Consider the following 17,375-nt stretch of genomic DNA (forward strand, 5'->3'; position numbering starts at 1 on the left):
GCAGAAGTGTAGGAGAGAGCAACTCGACCTGCCCTTGCTTCTGTATTTCTTTATCTCCATCCTCAATCTGCAAGTCAGAATGAACAGGCAGATTTGGTTTTCCTCCACAAACAAAGCTCAAAGGTCTTTTTGCAACAGTAAACAATGTGAACAGTAGAAAATAGAGTTACGCTGAATGCCAATGTCTATGAAAGAAGACAAAAACTACACTCAAGTAGAATGAAATGTGTTTAGCCTCTTTTAGCTCCTGTCTGGTTCAGTCTCAGTGTTTCCAGCAGCAACAGGCAGCTGTTTGCATCAAACAAGCTCTGATAAACCCGCCGTGCACTACCTGCCCAGCAGCAGGCAGCAGACAGACAATCAGAGTCTAGCTGGTGAAGAAAGTGGGACATCTAGCAGCTAAAGAACCAGATATTGTTCTCAGGAGTAATAACTTTGTAGGCCAGTGGTGTGAGGGGTGTGAGGTTTTTCTGCTTCCTGGTGGCCAAAGATCAACGCTGCCACGCTGCCACTATTACAAATACTGTGAGGAAGGCAACAGAACTGAAGACTCACCATGTTATTAATGAGACCTGTATGCTGCGCATGACACTGAACATTGTTTATTTTGGAGACGGTTATGAATTAATTCATTTAGTGATATGTGTTTACCGCTTGGCCTAAAACGGGGTTATACCCAGGCTACAGATGTTAGATGCATTAAAATGTGAATATAATTTAGTGCTTTGGGTTTCGTGTAAAATCTGAGACACATTTCAAAGAAACAGACAAGAAAAGACCTACTGTAGTGTTTTAACTTCTCAAAACAAACAGCAGAATGTCGCTCTCCTCTTCTTCCTTCTTCCTAATTTTTGAAAAATATGTTCAAATAAGGGCATGGTGCAGCTCTAAGGGTTTGGCCTGTCCTCTATAAAAACACCCCTCCTTCTGACTGTATTCACTGCAGCGGCACCTTCACCCCCAACAGGGAGAAGAAAACGGAAGAAGTGGACCGCATCCATCACACACCTTTCTCCAACAAAGAAGGTAGAAGATTTTCACTTGCAGCATTTAGCTTGATTCTAAAGACGAAGGTAGCAACAAGCTCAAGTGCAAATTATTACTCAACTTAGGCACTTGCTGTCATTGGATGCTGAAAAAGCCTTTGACAGAGTTGAATGGCCGTATTTATTTGAGATCCTTACTTTAATAAATGGATAAAACTACTTTATACAGAACCATATGCTGAAATTATGACTTACCGTAATATCTCTAAAACCATTAAGATACAAAGAGGATGTAGACAAGGAGATCCCTCATCTCCCCTGCTGTTTATTATGGCGAAAGAACCACTGGCAACAGCTGTAAGAACACATCAAAACATAACAGGTATATCACTTGGACAACAGGAACATCGCCTGGCCCTATTTGCGGATGATGTAATAATATTTCTTAGAAATATGGAAAAATCTATTCCTGAATTATTAGGACTCATTAACGTATTTGGGAGAATCTCAGGCTATAAGTTGAACAAATCTAAATCATCAATAATGTTCCTAAATCAATTAGAAAGTAAAAGTCCTCCTGAAATAGTCACTCAATTTAAAATAGTAGATTGCTTCACATATCTGGGCATTCAAATTGTCCCACGACTTAAAGATATGGTAGCCAGTAATTACGAACCATTAATGGAAGAAATCTCAAAACTACTGGGTAGGTGGACACCCATACCAATGTCACTAATAGGGAAAATAAATGTCCTTAAGATGAATATACTGCCTAAACTATTGTATTTGTTTCAAAATCTTCCACTTCCTCCTCCAAGTAACCTGTTCACCCAACTAAAAAGACTGGTTGTTAGATTTTTGTGGAATAATAGACGTTCCCGAACACGACTGTCACTGTTGTACTATGACAGAGGGGGGGTTAAATGTCCCAGTCCACTTTGGTATTATTGGGCAGCACAGTTAAGAACATTGTTGTTCTACTTCACAGACAGAGATGTTCCTCTCTGGAGGGAGATGGAGGAACTCCAGCTAAGTCTACCCCTCCCTATTTATTTGTACTCAGCAAACGTCAAAAATCTTAAAAAGAATACAAAAAACTCTCCAGTGAGAAACATGATTGTCGTGTGGCACCAAGTTAAAAAGTATCTGAAAGAGACGTCCTCTCTTTCTGTCTTCAGTCCAATATGGAGAAATGACTCCTTCTCTCCAGGAAAAGCAGATGAGGGATTTAAATCTTGGGCTACAAAGGGGCTGGGAAAAATAGGAGATCTTTACAACCCGCAAAAGCTGCTGATGACATTTGAAGAAATAGTTGATAGATTTAACATACCCCGTAAACACTTCTTTAAATACCTGCAGCTGAGAACACAACAAAATCAAACTTTATGCATCCCCTCACTGTCTACCATAGAAAAACTAATGACCATGAATTGTTTAAGGAAGGGCTTAATTTCCAAAACATATCAGCGGCTGGTAGATGGATGTACAGAGTGATCCGTGGAGAGGATGGAGGCATGAAGACGTCTCAGTGGAAGAGTGGGAGGAGGCATGTACTAAAGCACAATCGAGAACTACTAATACTCGCCTGAAGTTACTGCAATATAACTGGTTGATGCGAACGTATATATAACCCCGGAAAAACGCAACAGATATAATAGAGTCATCCCCGATATCTGTACCAAATGTGAGAAGGAAAAGGGTACACTTTTCCATTGTATTCGGCAGTGTACTGAAATACAAAAATTCTGGCAAGAAGTTTAAACAAAGCATCCAAGACATTTTACAGATTCAAGTACCCTTAGTCCCACAGCTGTTTATATTAGCTTTATACCCAAATAATTGGAAAAATTAAAAAGAATCAACGAATATTTGTAGATTTAAGCATATTATTGGCAAAAAGAGTAATAACCCTCTCATGGGAAAAACATCAGAAGACCAAGAGTAAGCAGATGGTTGTCCGAGCTATCTACAACTCTCCCTTTAGAGAAAATTACTTATACAATGAAACATCAACAACATCATTTCCATCAGATCTGATCTGGGACCCCTTCATATACTACATAATGGGAACCCAACCAAGAACCGGAATAATCTGGGGGGGTGGGGGGAAATCGTTTGATATGTATCATTGTCCCTGTTTTTAATCCTCTGTATGATGAAACACTCTGCTAGCAAACCTGATATCTGTGCTGGATGGCTGGTCTGTGCTGGATGGCCGTGATGCTGGCCTTCTTCCTGTCTACTGAAAACAGTTTGGCTGCTGTGGACCAGAACACGCTCGCAACAATTGTAAATCGCATCTTGAGAGAGTGAGTCGACTTCTGAATCATTCACTGAAAGAATTTTGCGACCTATGGATGTGTTCAGACCACCACTAGAGTTTGGGCAAGACATCACTAGGGGCTGTGAAGTGGGTTGGGGGGGGGGGGGTTCTATGGGGTATAGACAGCAGAATGAATGCTAATACAGCGAAGACAGGAATATCATGCTGGATCCCTGAGATGAAGAGTACAAGTGCAAAGAATGTGGCTGGAGTTGGGAGTTTTTTGTTTTGTAACAAAACCTCTGCTTTTGTTACAAAACAAAGAAAAAGAAAAAGGTGCCAGAAGTAAGAAATGGCTGTTAGTAACATCAAGTTACTTCCATCAGCAACAAACTGTAAGTGAATACTAATAAAGCCGATGTTCTGGTCGGTACTGATCATATTTCAAACGCACAATGCCTCCCATTTTGGTCAGACCTATAGAGTTGTTTTTGATCCACACCAGCACATTCAGAGTCTTGTTCAGTCTTGCTGTCTAGAACTCAGCACTGTTGCCAAACTCGGACCAGTGATGCCATCAAAGAAAGTTAAACAGTTTATCCGTGCCTTTGTTGCTCCTTTGACAGGTACGGAACAAGAGGCATGTTCAGTCTGGCTGTAAGGATCCCAGAGAACCAGAACCAGAACCTTAACCAAATCCTTCAGCAAGTCTTTAACAGCGATCCTGGTGACAACGTGAAGAATACGATCAACAATGACGAGGTGTACATCGGCAACAGGGTGGTTGCAGCCAAAGTTCTGAGAAGGCCCGCGGGAGGAGCTGATCATGCAGAGTCACGCGTTGTGGACCACTTGGACCACTTGTTCAACAGTCGTAATGAGAATGATCAGGATTGGTTGCTTTTCTATGTTTATGCCTCCCCATGTGTTGAAAAATGTTCAAGCGACAGACATCGTGAGAGCATCCTAGAAAGGATAAATCGCATCGGTCAATGGGCGAATTACGCTGTTGTGTTCTCTACAATATTCAAACCCAGGAGTGGTGCCTCCAACACCGACCAAGAGCGGAGAGAAGCCCTTCAGCGGCTCGGGACTTCAGTCGGTCTAGACAACATATTCCGTTGCGAGAGAGACAATTATTGGATGCAGTGCACCAGCTGCTCCGCAGGTGGACAGGTTGCAAAGTATTGTGTTTCAGATGAGACAACGCCTAGTCCCAGCCAAAGCCAGACCCCCACTTTATCTATACAGCCTCATCGAGGCAGAGGGGGTTCCTCCTCACAAAGAGGTTTTCATTTGGGCAATAGTGGTCAGGGTGGCAGTAGAAGAGAGGGGGGCATGAGCAGAGGAAGGGGTGGCAGAGGCAAAAGAAACTACGATCATAATACAGGCGGGGGTGTTTCCTCCTCACAAACTGGCTCTGATGAAAGCAATGGAAAGGATTACATGACTGAAGGTGTGTCCTCCTCCCAGAGTGGTCTTGATAATGGTAATGGAAATGATGGTTCTAATACAGGTGAAAGTGTCTCCCCATCACAAACGGGTCTTGATGATAGTAATGGAAATGATTTAAATGTAGGAGATGATGTGTCCTCCTCCCAGAGTGGCCTTGATTTTGGCGATGGAAATTCTGATGTCAAAACAGGTGGAGGTCCGAGTGGAAGTGGCATTAGAAGAAATGGAGGCAAGAGTATGGACAGAATAGAGGACAGAGGAGTGGGCAAGAACCAAGGAAGGAAAGGCAAAGGAGTGGGCAAGAACAAAAGGAAAGGCAAAGGAGTGGGCAAGAACCAAGGAGGGAAAGGCAAAGGAGTGGGCAAGAACAAAAGGAAAGGCAAAGGAGTGGGCAAGAACCAAGGAGGGAAAGGCAAAGGAGTGGGCAAGAACAAAAGGAAAGGCAAAGGAGTGGGCAAGAACCAAGGAGGGAAAGGCAAAGGAGTGGGCAAGAACCAAGGAGGGAAAGGCAAAGGAGTGAGCAAGAACCAAGGAGGGAAAGGCAAAGGAGTGGGCAAGAACCAAGGAGGGAAAGGCAAAGGAGTGGGCAAGAACCAAGGAGGGAAAGGCAAAGGAGTGGGCAAGAACAAAGGGAAAGGCAAAGGAGTGGGCAAGAACAAAAGGAAAGACAAAGGAGTGGGCAAGAACCAAGGAGGGAAAGGCAAAGGAGTGGGCAAGAACAAAGGGAAAGGCAAAGGAGTGGGCAAGAACAAAAGGAAAGACAAAGGAGTGGGCAAGAACCAAGGAGGGAAAGGCAAAGGAGTGGGCAAGAACAAAGGGAAAGGCAAAGGAGTGGGCAAGAACAAAAGGAAAGACAAAGGAGTGGGCAAGAACCAAGGAGGGAAAGGCAAAGGAGTGGGCAGGAAGCAAGGAGGCAAGGACAGAGGAGTGAGCAGGAACAAAGGAGGGAAAGGCAGAAGAGGGAGGTAAACGTAGAGGAGGGGGCCGGGGGCAGATGAAGGGGTGGCAGAGGGTAGTCAAGTTCTGGGAAAGCTGTGATTCAGGTGAAACTGATTTGTTAGAAGCTGAAAAGAAATCCTCAGCAGCCCCACACTCCCGCCTTGACTAAAGCAGACTCCTTTTGCTTAATAACGAGACTACGAGTCCACAGCCACGCTGGCAGCTCCGTGAGGCTGTATTTATGGACCACTGTGCTTTGAGCTAAATGCTAATGTCGGCAATTCAGCATGCTTACAATCACAATGCTATAATGTTCATCAAGTTCGTTTAGCCTGTTAGCATGCAGACGTGCTGTTCAGCACTAAACACAAAGTCCAGCTGAAGCTGATGGCAAATATGATCACCTTAAATTTAGATTCTACATCTAACCAAGCATTTTTTGATTACAATTAATACTTCAGATGTTTGTATTTTAACCTGAAATAAAGAAAGAAATCGGCTTAATTACCCTCAGTATTTACAGTACTTGTGTTATTGTTCTCTTAAAGCGTTACCTGAATCTCTCCATGTTGTTTTTTTTCTGATTAAAGCTTGGCTCAGCATCCATTCTGGTCTGTCTGTGTGTCATTTGGTAACCCCAGAATACTACAGTATTATCTGTCACATAGTTTGAATTCTGACGGCCAAACTATTATAACTATTTATGAGTTTAACAGATCAACAGTGGCCCAGAGAGATGTGGCCTCTTTCCAGGACACACTCTGGTATTCAGCTAAAGTTCGAAGAGGTCCAGGAACATCTTAATGTCTAACCTGCGCTGTGATTTAGTGTGATATATATTGAAGTAGCCTAGCAGTTGTATCAACGTCTGCATGTGATCAACAACTGACTGTCAAATCAAATGAAGAAAGTACAACTCAAAAACATTCTCACAGAATTTATTGTCACTTCACATTGAACTGTACAGATATATAATAATAATAATACAGGTAGTATTGGACTAATTGAGATTTCGACAATTGAAGTGGCGACAAATAAATGTTTTATCAAAACACTCAGCTTGGAACAATCATTATTTTAATAATCGTTTTATTTCAGAAGAAACAGTTCAATTAGCTGGTTAAACATCCTTAAAATGAACTACATCTCCTTCTTCTTCCTCATGGAAATATTCAAAATCAATGAAATTGAAAATACGTTTCATTTCAAAAGTTTAACTGTGAGACAAAAGATGTTTCTTCGCCACTGGACAGTCCGTTCTCAGCGTTTGTGACCCGGAGGATCGAGTCTTCATCGCTGTTATGTTTAGTTGCATATTGGACCACGATTGGCTTCCAATCTACTGCGGTTCTGTTAGTAAGTCCTGATTAGAGCACAGAGGGGCGCTCCTCCTCCGGCAGATACCTGAGAAAACAAACATCTTGGTGCACAGTGATACTCAACCATCACAGCCTCAGGTCTCTCTCCTGAATTTCCTTCGTCCTGGACCTCCTTTCACTTCGGATCTCCGTTCGCCTGCTGTCAGACAGACCTGTCGGCTCGTTGCGCTCCATATCCACCGGTCACCTCGGCGGAGTGAGCAGACTCAAAGGTTTGCTTTCTGTTGTTTTCCAGACAAAAATCAAGTGCGAGCTTTTTCCTCTGGTTCCTGCGGCCAAATGTCCGTAAGTGTCATATATCTAACCGTTAAATAAGCCGAGCTCAGTGCCAGAACAGGATGCGCAGTTTGGTTGCATTTGTTCAGGCGTCTGTGTTCATTAAATGATCACAAATACAATTAACAACATAGTTGAAGCTGAACTTCATCTGGTTACTTCATCGATACAATAATGATGAAATTATATCTTATCGATAAGATTATCAGCAACATTCAGATGGACTTCACAGAACTTTAATTTCATTGTCTGTGATGCGTCACAGATCTCCTCCAGAGACAGAGGAGATGCTGCATTAAAACAGCCTTTATTCTGTAATACTGTAATGTAACTTAACTGTGGCTGTTAAATAACTGTAGTACAATATTTCCCCCTGAAATGTAGAGGAGTTGAAGTATAAAATACCATGAGTTGGAAATACTCAAGTACATCCTCAAACGTGTATTACATACAGTACTTGAGTTACTTTCCACCACTGAGCCCCACTATGTGGGTGATCAACAGTCGATGTATTTGGGTATTCATTCAGACTGCAGTTCATCTTTGCACCACCAGATGGCGCCAAAGCACTATGGCGTCAATACTCCCTGAAAATGTACTGAGATACTTCGGCAGGTGGTACATCTGTGGCCAAATCAATGTCAATATTCATAAGAATATCTCTCCAATATTGACAATAATCAAATTGATATTCAATGTAACGGTCTGTATTAGAGCGTTAAAGACTGCATCAGGGAAAAAACATTTCAATAACTCGTTTTTTTTTAAAACTCATTTTTAATCTTGGGACCCAAAATTTAAATTTTGTCCCGCGTGTCCCAGAGACACAAGCTTATGAATGCTTATTTAACCACCGTGAAATCTACATTAGTCCACTAACAATATGGCAGAAACAGCAGATAAAAATACCAACATTTACAGAACTTCAGTAAATCTTCTATGCTGTCAAACGTTATCTGTTTCCAGATAGCTGTGAAATATAATCTCCTAATATCCAGAGAAAGTGAAAACTGCAAAATATTGCTGACTTCCAAACGGCTTGCTTCTGTTTTAGCATTACTTAATGAATAATAATAATAACAACTGCATTTAATGTGAAGAATAAATGCAATAATGTGTGAACACCTGCAGACATACTTTACACACATGATGCCTGATTTTAATCTTCAATCAATAATCAATAACCTGATCTGTGTGCAGATGGCTGGCCTGTGCTGGATGGCAGTGATGCTGGCCTTCCTCCTGTCTCCTGAAAACAGTTCGGCTGCTGTGGACCAGAACACGCTGGCTGCAGTTGTAGATGGCATCATAACACGGTGAGTCGACTTCTGCTTCATTCGTCGAATTTTGAGAAAAACGCGATAACCTCCGTCTTTGCACCCAAGATTGATGATGATGATGATTTTATCTTTGTTAAAACATGCTCTTATTGTACGAGCCAGTAATAAAGTAGTAATCTACAGTTAACTCTGTTGAAAAAAGCCAGATGAAGCTGAGAGAACCAGGGGTCCGCCCAGCTTGTTTAGAAATCCAAGTTTAGATTCCACTTCGTCATTGCCCACAGTGAATACCAGAGACATGCAGCTTAGAGTCAAACCAGTTAGTGGAAACAGATGCAAAAGTGCAAATAAAGATATATAAAGATAAAAAAATGTTTAGAATAAACACTAGGGAGGGATGGAATTGGGATGTACAAAATAAACAATATACAAAGTGCACAACTGAATGCAGCTGTGATACGCCAGCAGTGTAACCAAGAACCATAAACTTAGAAAGCTTAAAATGTCAGCAGACGTTGAGGCTCAAAGACGAGTGAAAGGCAGTGATCAAACCTGCTGATGAATGATGGCAATCTACAGAGATCCTTTACTTAAGTAAAAGTACTAATACCACTCTGTAAAAATACGGTTACAGGTCGTGTACTGAAAGTATTACTTACGTAAAAGTTTGTGAGTTTAATCAGTAAAATGTCCTCAAAGTATTCCAGCAGTCAGATGTCCTCCTGTGTCTGTCCTCCTGTGTCTGTCCCCCTGTAACTGTCCTCCTGTAACTGTCCTCCTGTAACTGTCCTCCTGTGTCTGTCCCCCTGTGTCTGTCCCCCTGTGTCTGTCCTCCCGTGTCTGTCCTCCCGTGTCTGTCCTCCTGTGTCTGTCCCCCTGTGTCTGTCCCCCTGTGTCTGTCCTCCTGTGTCTGTCCTCCTGTTCTAGATTCTGTCATTAGAGGATTATTCCTCCACATTAATGTGAAGCAGGATGTTGCTGTTGGAGTTGAGGTGGAGCTCATTCTGAACCATCAGCTAATGATTATTAGTTCACTGTGGATGAATCAGCTGATTATTTTCTCCATTAATGGATCAATTGTTTGGTCACAATGACCCAGAGCCCAAAGTGACGCCTTCACAAAGACATTACAGTTATTAACAGCATTCAGAGGGAAAGCAGCACATCTGCATCTGAGCAGCTGGAACCAGGAAATGGTTTCACAGCAAAAATCATTTCAACCATCAAAATAGTTTCACATTTTTGTCAATTGACTAATTGATTCATCGGCTAATCGTTTCAGCTGTTCTTGTATAAACTGTTGGGGAGTTTAAATCATATTTTAGAAGTAGAATGTGGCATGAAAAGATAACACTCAAGTAAAGTACAAGTACCTCAAATTTGCACTGTGAGGTACAAATTTAGACTGTATTCAATTGACTGTTATAGATGATACAAAGAAAAGCAGACAGCTGAGAAACTGGAGACAGAGAACGACGAGTATTTCTGAAAATGACTGAAATGATTAATTGATTATCAAAATAGTTTCTGATTCATTGATTAATGGACTAACTGTTGCAGCTCTAACTGGCTGGTTTATGTCACCCCTGTGCCAGCACTGGGCTTTGTGCTGCTGGTCTCAATAAGATGATAAAATCATCTTTTCAATAAATGTGATCCACACATCTTTTTATGAAAGAAGTATATATATATACGTGTGCTTAGCATAGAATAAGCTATCACATGATTTGATATACCTGATATTTTGTTGGTCTATTTGTTGTTTTTGATCCACACCAGCACATTCAGAGTCTTGCTGTCTACAACTCAGCACTATTGCCAAACTCGGACCAGTGATGCCATCAAAGAAAGTTAAACAGTTTATCCGTGCCTTTGTTCTTCCTTTGACAGGTACGGAACCACAGGCATGTTCAGTCTGGCTGTAAGGATCCCAGAGAAGCAGAACCAGAACCTTATCCAAATCCTTCAGCAAGTCTTTAACAGCGATCCTGGTAACAACGTGAAGAATACGATCAACAATGACGAGGTGTACATCGGCAACAGGGTGGTTGCAGCCAAAGTTCTGAGAAGGCCCGCGGGAGGAGCTGATCATGCAGAGTCACGGGTTGTGGACCACTTGGACCACTTGTTCAACAGTCGTAATGAGAATGATCAGGATTGGTTGCTTTTCTATGTTTATGCCTCCCCATGTGTTGAAAAATGTTCAAGCGACAGACATCGTGAGAGCATCCTAGAAAGGATAAATCGCATCAGTCAATGGGCGAATTACGCTGTTGTGTTCTCTAAAATATTCAAACCCAGAAGTGGTGCCTCCAACCCCGCCCAAGAGCGGAGAGAAGCCCTTCAGCGGCTCGGGACTTCAGTCGGTCTAGACAACATATTCCGTTGCGAGAGACACTATCATTGGATGCAGTGCACCAGATGCTCCGCAGGTGGACAGGTTGCAAAGTATTGTGTTTCACATGATACAACTTCAGGTTGAGGGCAGCGAGCTCAGTCTAGGTGGCAGAAAGGTTCTTGGGACTGCTGTGATGCAGGTGGTGTAGATTATATTGGCATTGAGGAACAACAAAAGACAAGATGAGTCACAATCTAAAGATATATTCAGTTTAGAGAGTTAAGTGTACAAGCGAAGTTTCCTCTCCGCCATGCTAGCAGGAGATGGTTGGACTGCCAAGATATTTATGGTCCCCAGAAGATGAATTGTAAAAATTGTAATACCCTCATCTTCTATCAAGCACCATCATCAGGCGAATTATCTGTCCAGATTATCCAGATTATTACATGCTAAACTAATGACGTTCCCATCAGCCTCAGCTGTTCTTTGTGTTCAGCGCTAATTAGCAAATGTTAGCGTGCCAACACACTAAACTAAGGTCGTAAACATTATACCTGCTAAACATCAACATGCTACCATAATCATTGTGAGCATGTTAGCATGCTGATGTGAGCATTTAGCTCAGAGCCCTGCTTAATCTTTAAGGAACATAAATCTGTACTATGCAGTTACTGTATGTGTGCGGACGAGTATTTCATTAAGATGTAGTGAGCCAACATCAGGGTGAGGAGAGAGGACAGTGCAGTGATATATCAGTGTACACATCCCTGCAGATTTGTTAGAACCTGAACTCGAATGCACAGCAGTCCCATGAACCCACTGTGATAAAATTGGATAGGTTAATAAGTTATCTTCCTCCTTTTTGGACTCTATGGTTCTCTGTTACATGAGCCTCAGTATTTACAGTACTCATGTGGTGTACTCTGTACTTCTGTTCTTTCTGAATAAAGCTTGGCTCAGCATCCATCCGGTCTGTTGGTGTGTCATTGATCATTTGGGGACCCTTGCATAACAGCACTATTATGTGTTCATCCATTCATCCCTGTGAAGTTCCACTTCTATCCGATACAGATATATCCAAAAGTACTTTATCTCATGTCATGTCTCTGCCACACGTTATATCCTAAATACAGGCACTTACACAATACAGGTTCCAAATAACAAACCCCAAACTGACTGTTATTGTGATTTCCAACTGAAATCTCACTATCTTTTAAGAAAATAATTATATGACACTAATTCTAACCTACGGACAGACAAACAGAATATATGTCCTGAAGTATTTTATGAAAAACTGAGGTACCATCTGCAGCATCACATCACGAAACACAAACATACACAAGAGTTGGACCAAGGTACTGTAGGGAGCACAACGGCTGCAGGAAAAACATAATAAATAAATTAAATAAATAAAATAAACATGAATTGCACATTGCAGAGGCAACTTGACGGATCAAAAGTCACTGCAAACATATGAATGAGAGCTGCTGGAGTGAAATGTAAAAGATAATCTGCTGATGGGGTCTCCCTGTTGTGGCTGCAGAGGAGGGTCTTATGGAATGAAGATGGTGACACCATGTCCATGAAAGTAATGGTAATTACATCATTTCACTTTGGGTGATGTGGGAGACGCAGTGTTGTGTCAGTTACTTGAATCCAACTAAACCTGAAACTCTTTTGCTTCTTTTTCCCTCTTATTCCCTCTCTCATGCTCAAGTCTCCCTGTAAACTCACACTTCGCTGAAAGCCCCTTACTTTTCTCTCTTTCCTCATTTTAATTTTGGAATAAAGTTGAGACAATTTGAATGTTTACATAAGGTCGTGGTGCCACACTGGTATGGCCATGGCCTCCCTCTCCCATAAGGATGTCCCTTCAGACTGTACTGACATTCAGAGGAAAACAGACGAGGAGGACGGCTTTAGAGCATCCAACCGACATCTTTGTCCAACAAACAGGTAAAAGAAACAAGAAACACTTGATAAAATGCGAACCTATCCTTTAACCAAGTGCTGTGTGTGCCTAAACATGCATACATTTATTTATGACGCTGAACAATGTAATTCAGCCAGCATGACCTTGTTCTCTTACTGTTATTTGCTGTTACAAATTAGTAGTATATAAAATGCCATTTTTAGAGGACAAGGCTGCGGTGGTTAAGACTTAGGTAGGGCTGTGCAATATGGGTAAAATCATTATTACAATACCAATAAGGTGTTTTCCGATATAGAGATATATCACAACATGAAAAATATATAAGTATATATAAGTTCATGTCTGATTCTGCTGTCAAGTCAATAAAAATAACTTTGAAATCTTACCTTCTGTGGGTACATGCAACACACGACGGCTGATTTGAGGCATCCTTGTGTGAATGTTTTCTTCCTTGTCAGTTATCTCAGACCTATGAGAAAACAAAAAACAGTAATTACAAGTTGGAAGTTGATGTCAATAGTATTTACAAAGGATCACTATTGCTGTAACTTCCATATGACTTAGACTTTATTTATCCCACAGCGGGGAAATTTACACGTCACAGCAGCAAAGACAGAAAGGTGCAGAAACACACAGCAGACAAGCACTGTGTCAATAAAAGTGATGTGAATAAAGCATATATTTAATAATCTTTTTGTGTCACTTCTGTTTCAGACTCTGTGAGCAACAACAATGCAGGTGAGCACTCAGGAAACGGAAACTGAAACCTTCAAGTGTTTTTTGACTGTTAACTATTGCTGGTGCTGCTGTAACATTTAACTGCACTGTGTAAGTGAGAGCTGCAGTATATAAACATATAAACATATCGGTGCATCTCTGGATGTAACTGTAGCTTTTTCTGTTACACCGCAGGCAGGCTTGGGTGTTATCATGAACTCTGACCAAACAAAATGTACTTAAAAGGGGCTGCATTTGTCTTTAAAAGTCTTTAATATGCCAGACTTGCACACTATCAATAGATTGATTTGTGTGCAGATGTCTGGCCTGTGTCGGATGGCTGTGGTTCTGGCCTTCATGCTGTCTATTGGACACAGTTTGGCTGTTGTGGATGAGAAGAAGCTTGAAAAAATCATAGAAGGAATCAGGAACAAGTGAGTCAATTTGTTTAGTTGTCGAAAGTACAAAAAAAGTTCAGTACTCCTTGCTTCTTTCAAAAAGATGTATTGATATGTGACTACAGTTGATGAGACTGCCAGTCACCACACGGGGTCACTAAAATCAACTGAAGAAACACTGATATTTGCTTTCATAGACACAATATAATGAAACAATGAAATATCTAAATATCCCAACAACTGTTGGATGGATTGCCATGACATTTAGAACAGACGTTCATGGTATCCAGAGGATGTATCCTAGTGACTTTTCCTCGAGCTCCACCATGAGCTTAATTTGTGCTTCTGAGTGAAATGTCTCGACAAACATCAGATCACAAATAAACATCTGGTATACACTTTCATGTTTCCCTCAGGATGAAATGTCACAACACTGGTGTATCTATACTTATAGACCCCTTTTCTGTTAGTAAATAGGTGGAGGCAGACTAATTCCTTGAACATGTTAGCTAACGCTAGCTAGCAAGTTTTGTTGGCTGAAGAAAATACGAGTTTCTCTGAATATGTACGGTCACTCATCTGGTTAAAGTTAACATGAACCAACGGGTCCAGATTGCCCAACCTGTACACGCTCACTCAGTGGATGGAGGATCTGACAGGATTACCTCAGGTGCAATGGCCAGACATTTAGCGTTACACCTACCTGATAGAGAAACCAAGCGTGTAGAGTAAAAAGAAACTGAGGCCGTATAAATCTTTAGATGCCTATAACTATATCCTGAATGGTCATGTAGGCCTACAAGACTTGAAATGTAAAGATTTAACAGATGAGTTTTGTCTCTAGCCATACAACTAGCTAATAAAGTTAGCTAATGAGCTAAAAGAGTTAGCATAACAAGGGAAATCACCTCTTCCTCAGAGTTCCTTAGGTGATAACCTAACCTTACGTGAAACACGAGCATTTGCGTGACGATGACGATCGCCTCAGTCCAATCCTTTTGTCTTATGAGTTTAACATAGGTCTATACACTAACACAAGGTAACACTTTGTGCGCCTGTTTTCTTTGGCAGGTACAACATTGAAGGCCAGTTCAGTTTGGCTGTAAACATCCCAGAGGACCAGGACCCGAACAAGCTTGAGAAGGTCTTTGAGAAAGACCCCTTTGTCTATGTGATAGAAAAGGTTTCAAAGGATGAAGTGTACCAAGGTACCAATGTTGTTGCAGCAAAATTTAAAAGATTTGAGACATTTACTGACCATGCAGAGGCACGTGTTCTGGACAAGATAAAACCTTTAGCTGACAGCAGTAAGGGTCATTTTCTGGTCTTCTATTCTTACCTTTCTCCATGTGGTGCAAAGTGCACAAACACAGACAATCCGTTCAATATCTTAGACAAGATTAATAGAGTCATTTCCAAATGGAAAGACTACGCATTTGTGTTTTCTAAAGTGTTCGACAGGACCAAAAATGGTACTCTCATTCACAAGACTGAAGTAGTTGAGGCTCTTAAACGGCTTGGAGAATCAGAAATTGGTCGCAACAACATATTCCGTTGTTACAAACCAAAAACGAGTGAATTCCAATGCACCCCCTGCTGGTGCAGAGGTAAACTTCTAGATCAGTGTGTTAACAACGGGACATAAATGTGTCTAAGACACTACAGGGGCTGTGGTCGAGTTGTCATGCAGTAGAGGAGTTGTGGGGACCACAGTGATTCAGGTCCAACTGATGACGAGCACAAATACAGCTGCATCCTTTTGAAAAAAGATTATTCCTGCTTAACAATGAGCTTTCTCCTTTAAACTATAAGCTTATTACACTGACACACTAATGACCCAAACACACTTCAGATGTTTTCTTTGGTGCAAACCATAGATTCCTGTTAACCTCAACGCTGACTGATTTTGGATTGTTCTATGTAAGTGCTAGAATCATGTTCTGTACTGGTCTGAACAGAACAGAGACTCACATTTTCAGGAGTCTTCAGAGGCATTTTCTGTATCTGTATCTATCTAAATAACAACACAAAACAAACTGAAATACGGTAGACTGTGCTTCAGAGTTGCAACAGCCACACAATAAAATTAGTAACTGTATTAAATTATAGTTTTTCCCAATATAGCCTTAACAAAACTTTTCAAAAAAAAAATCACAAATTGAAAAGGGAAACCTGAGATTTGGCAGATATTGAAAAAGTAGGTTGATTCCTTTCACCCTAGAACAGTTACTGTAGCTCTGAGAGTAAAGCCAAAACGTATTCTACCTATTTCAAAAGTAATATTTTTCTTAATTAAACTAAAATAATGTTAAACGTGGATGTTTATGTCACTGTGCTCAATACTTCTATAAAGAACTACCAAATCCTCTGACTTTCTGATTCAAGCTTGGCTCGGCATTCTCATTCTGATCTGTCTGTGTGTCACTCATTGTTATCTGTTGGACAGTCTGAACTAAATTCAGCCTGTGTGTTCACACCTGAAGGGAGGACTGTCTGGTGTAGATGATATAAAAATATTATTTTGGAGGATGTAGTTTGTGGTGCTGTTGAACTGTGTGGCTTTATACAGAGGCACCCCACTTATTTAGCCCCCCATCATAAATATAAATGGTATATATATATATATATATATATATATATATACACATTTTAGTAAAAACAAGTAAGTCTGCAGTCTCCCATTGTATTGCCAGTGCACTATTTAAATAAAAAATAAAAAAATCTTTTCAATTACAGGTTGTTAGTAGGATCGGATGTAGCCGGTAGCAGCCAGAGCGGAGTTGCGCTCTGCTGCCGCCCATTCAAAATACAGAACACCAACATCGCTGGGCGGCAGATGCAGCACTCGCTGACAGAAAGCACCTGAATGACCATGAGATGCTGTCTGCAAGACAAGCTTCAGGACACCTGCCAACCCTAACTTTGCTCTAGTAATACTAATAATAATAATAAGAAAGCTTTTTGTGGTTTGTGCACAAACAGTTGTTCAAATACATTTTTCTCTGAGAAGATATTAAGGCATAATGAGAAACCCATTTTAGAGCTTGTCTGACTGGACTGAGAAGCCTGAGTCATCGAGACTCAGCCACAGTAGTTAGCTTAGCGAGCTGGATCCACTTCAGCTCCACCCAGGTTTCACCACACAATCTGGATTTTCTGTTTCCAAACTGTGAAGACGGTGAGAAGTGGTCAACTAAACACCAGGCTTTAAAAATGTGCCTTATAATATTATAATAATAATTATAATAATTCTGAGCAGTAAAAATCTGTCCTTGAAATGAATGAAAATGAATTATCTTAAACCTCAGTCAGAGCATGTCTGCAGCAGGTTTAAGTTAAACCTCAGACACAGTGGCCTCTTCAGGAGTATAGGTGATTTCTACAGGACACACCAAAAGGGTTCAGTCTAAA

The 17,375-nt window shown here is 41.1% G+C and overlaps 1 protein-coding gene across 1 annotated transcript; it reads left to right on the forward strand.

Moving 5' to 3' along the window:
• The first annotated feature begins 984 nt into the window (after nucleotides 1-984).
• LOC139296575 (ribosome-binding protein 1-like) lies at nucleotides 985-6,249 on the forward strand. The gene is made up of 3 exons (XM_070919022.1): nucleotides 985-1,026; nucleotides 3,159-3,295; nucleotides 3,876-6,249. Exons 2-3 carry the CDS (start codon nucleotides 3,180-3,182, stop codon nucleotides 5,671-5,673), a joined length of 1,914 nt encoding a protein of 637 aa, XP_070775123.1. The 5' UTR covers nucleotides 985-1,026; nucleotides 3,159-3,179; the 3' UTR covers nucleotides 5,674-6,249.
• Nucleotides 6,250-17,375: the final 11,126 nt, after the last annotated feature.

The sequence above is a fragment of the Enoplosus armatus genome, chromosome 2 (assembly GCF_043641665.1).
Source record: "Enoplosus armatus isolate fEnoArm2 chromosome 2, fEnoArm2.hap1, whole genome shotgun sequence".
Taxonomy (NCBI): domain Eukaryota; kingdom Metazoa; phylum Chordata; class Actinopteri; order Centrarchiformes; family Enoplosidae; genus Enoplosus; species Enoplosus armatus.

Excerpts from the sequence above, each read along its gene's own strand:
- LOC139296575 (XM_070919022.1), top strand. The coding sequence starts at position 3,180 with ATGGCTGGTCTGTGCTGGATGGCCGTGATGCTGGCCTTCTTCCTGTCT. Across the intron at positions 3,296-3,875 it reads GTAAATCGCATCTTGAGAGA|GTACGGAACAAGAGGCATGT; the intron begins GTGAGTCGACTT and ends CTCCTTTGACAG.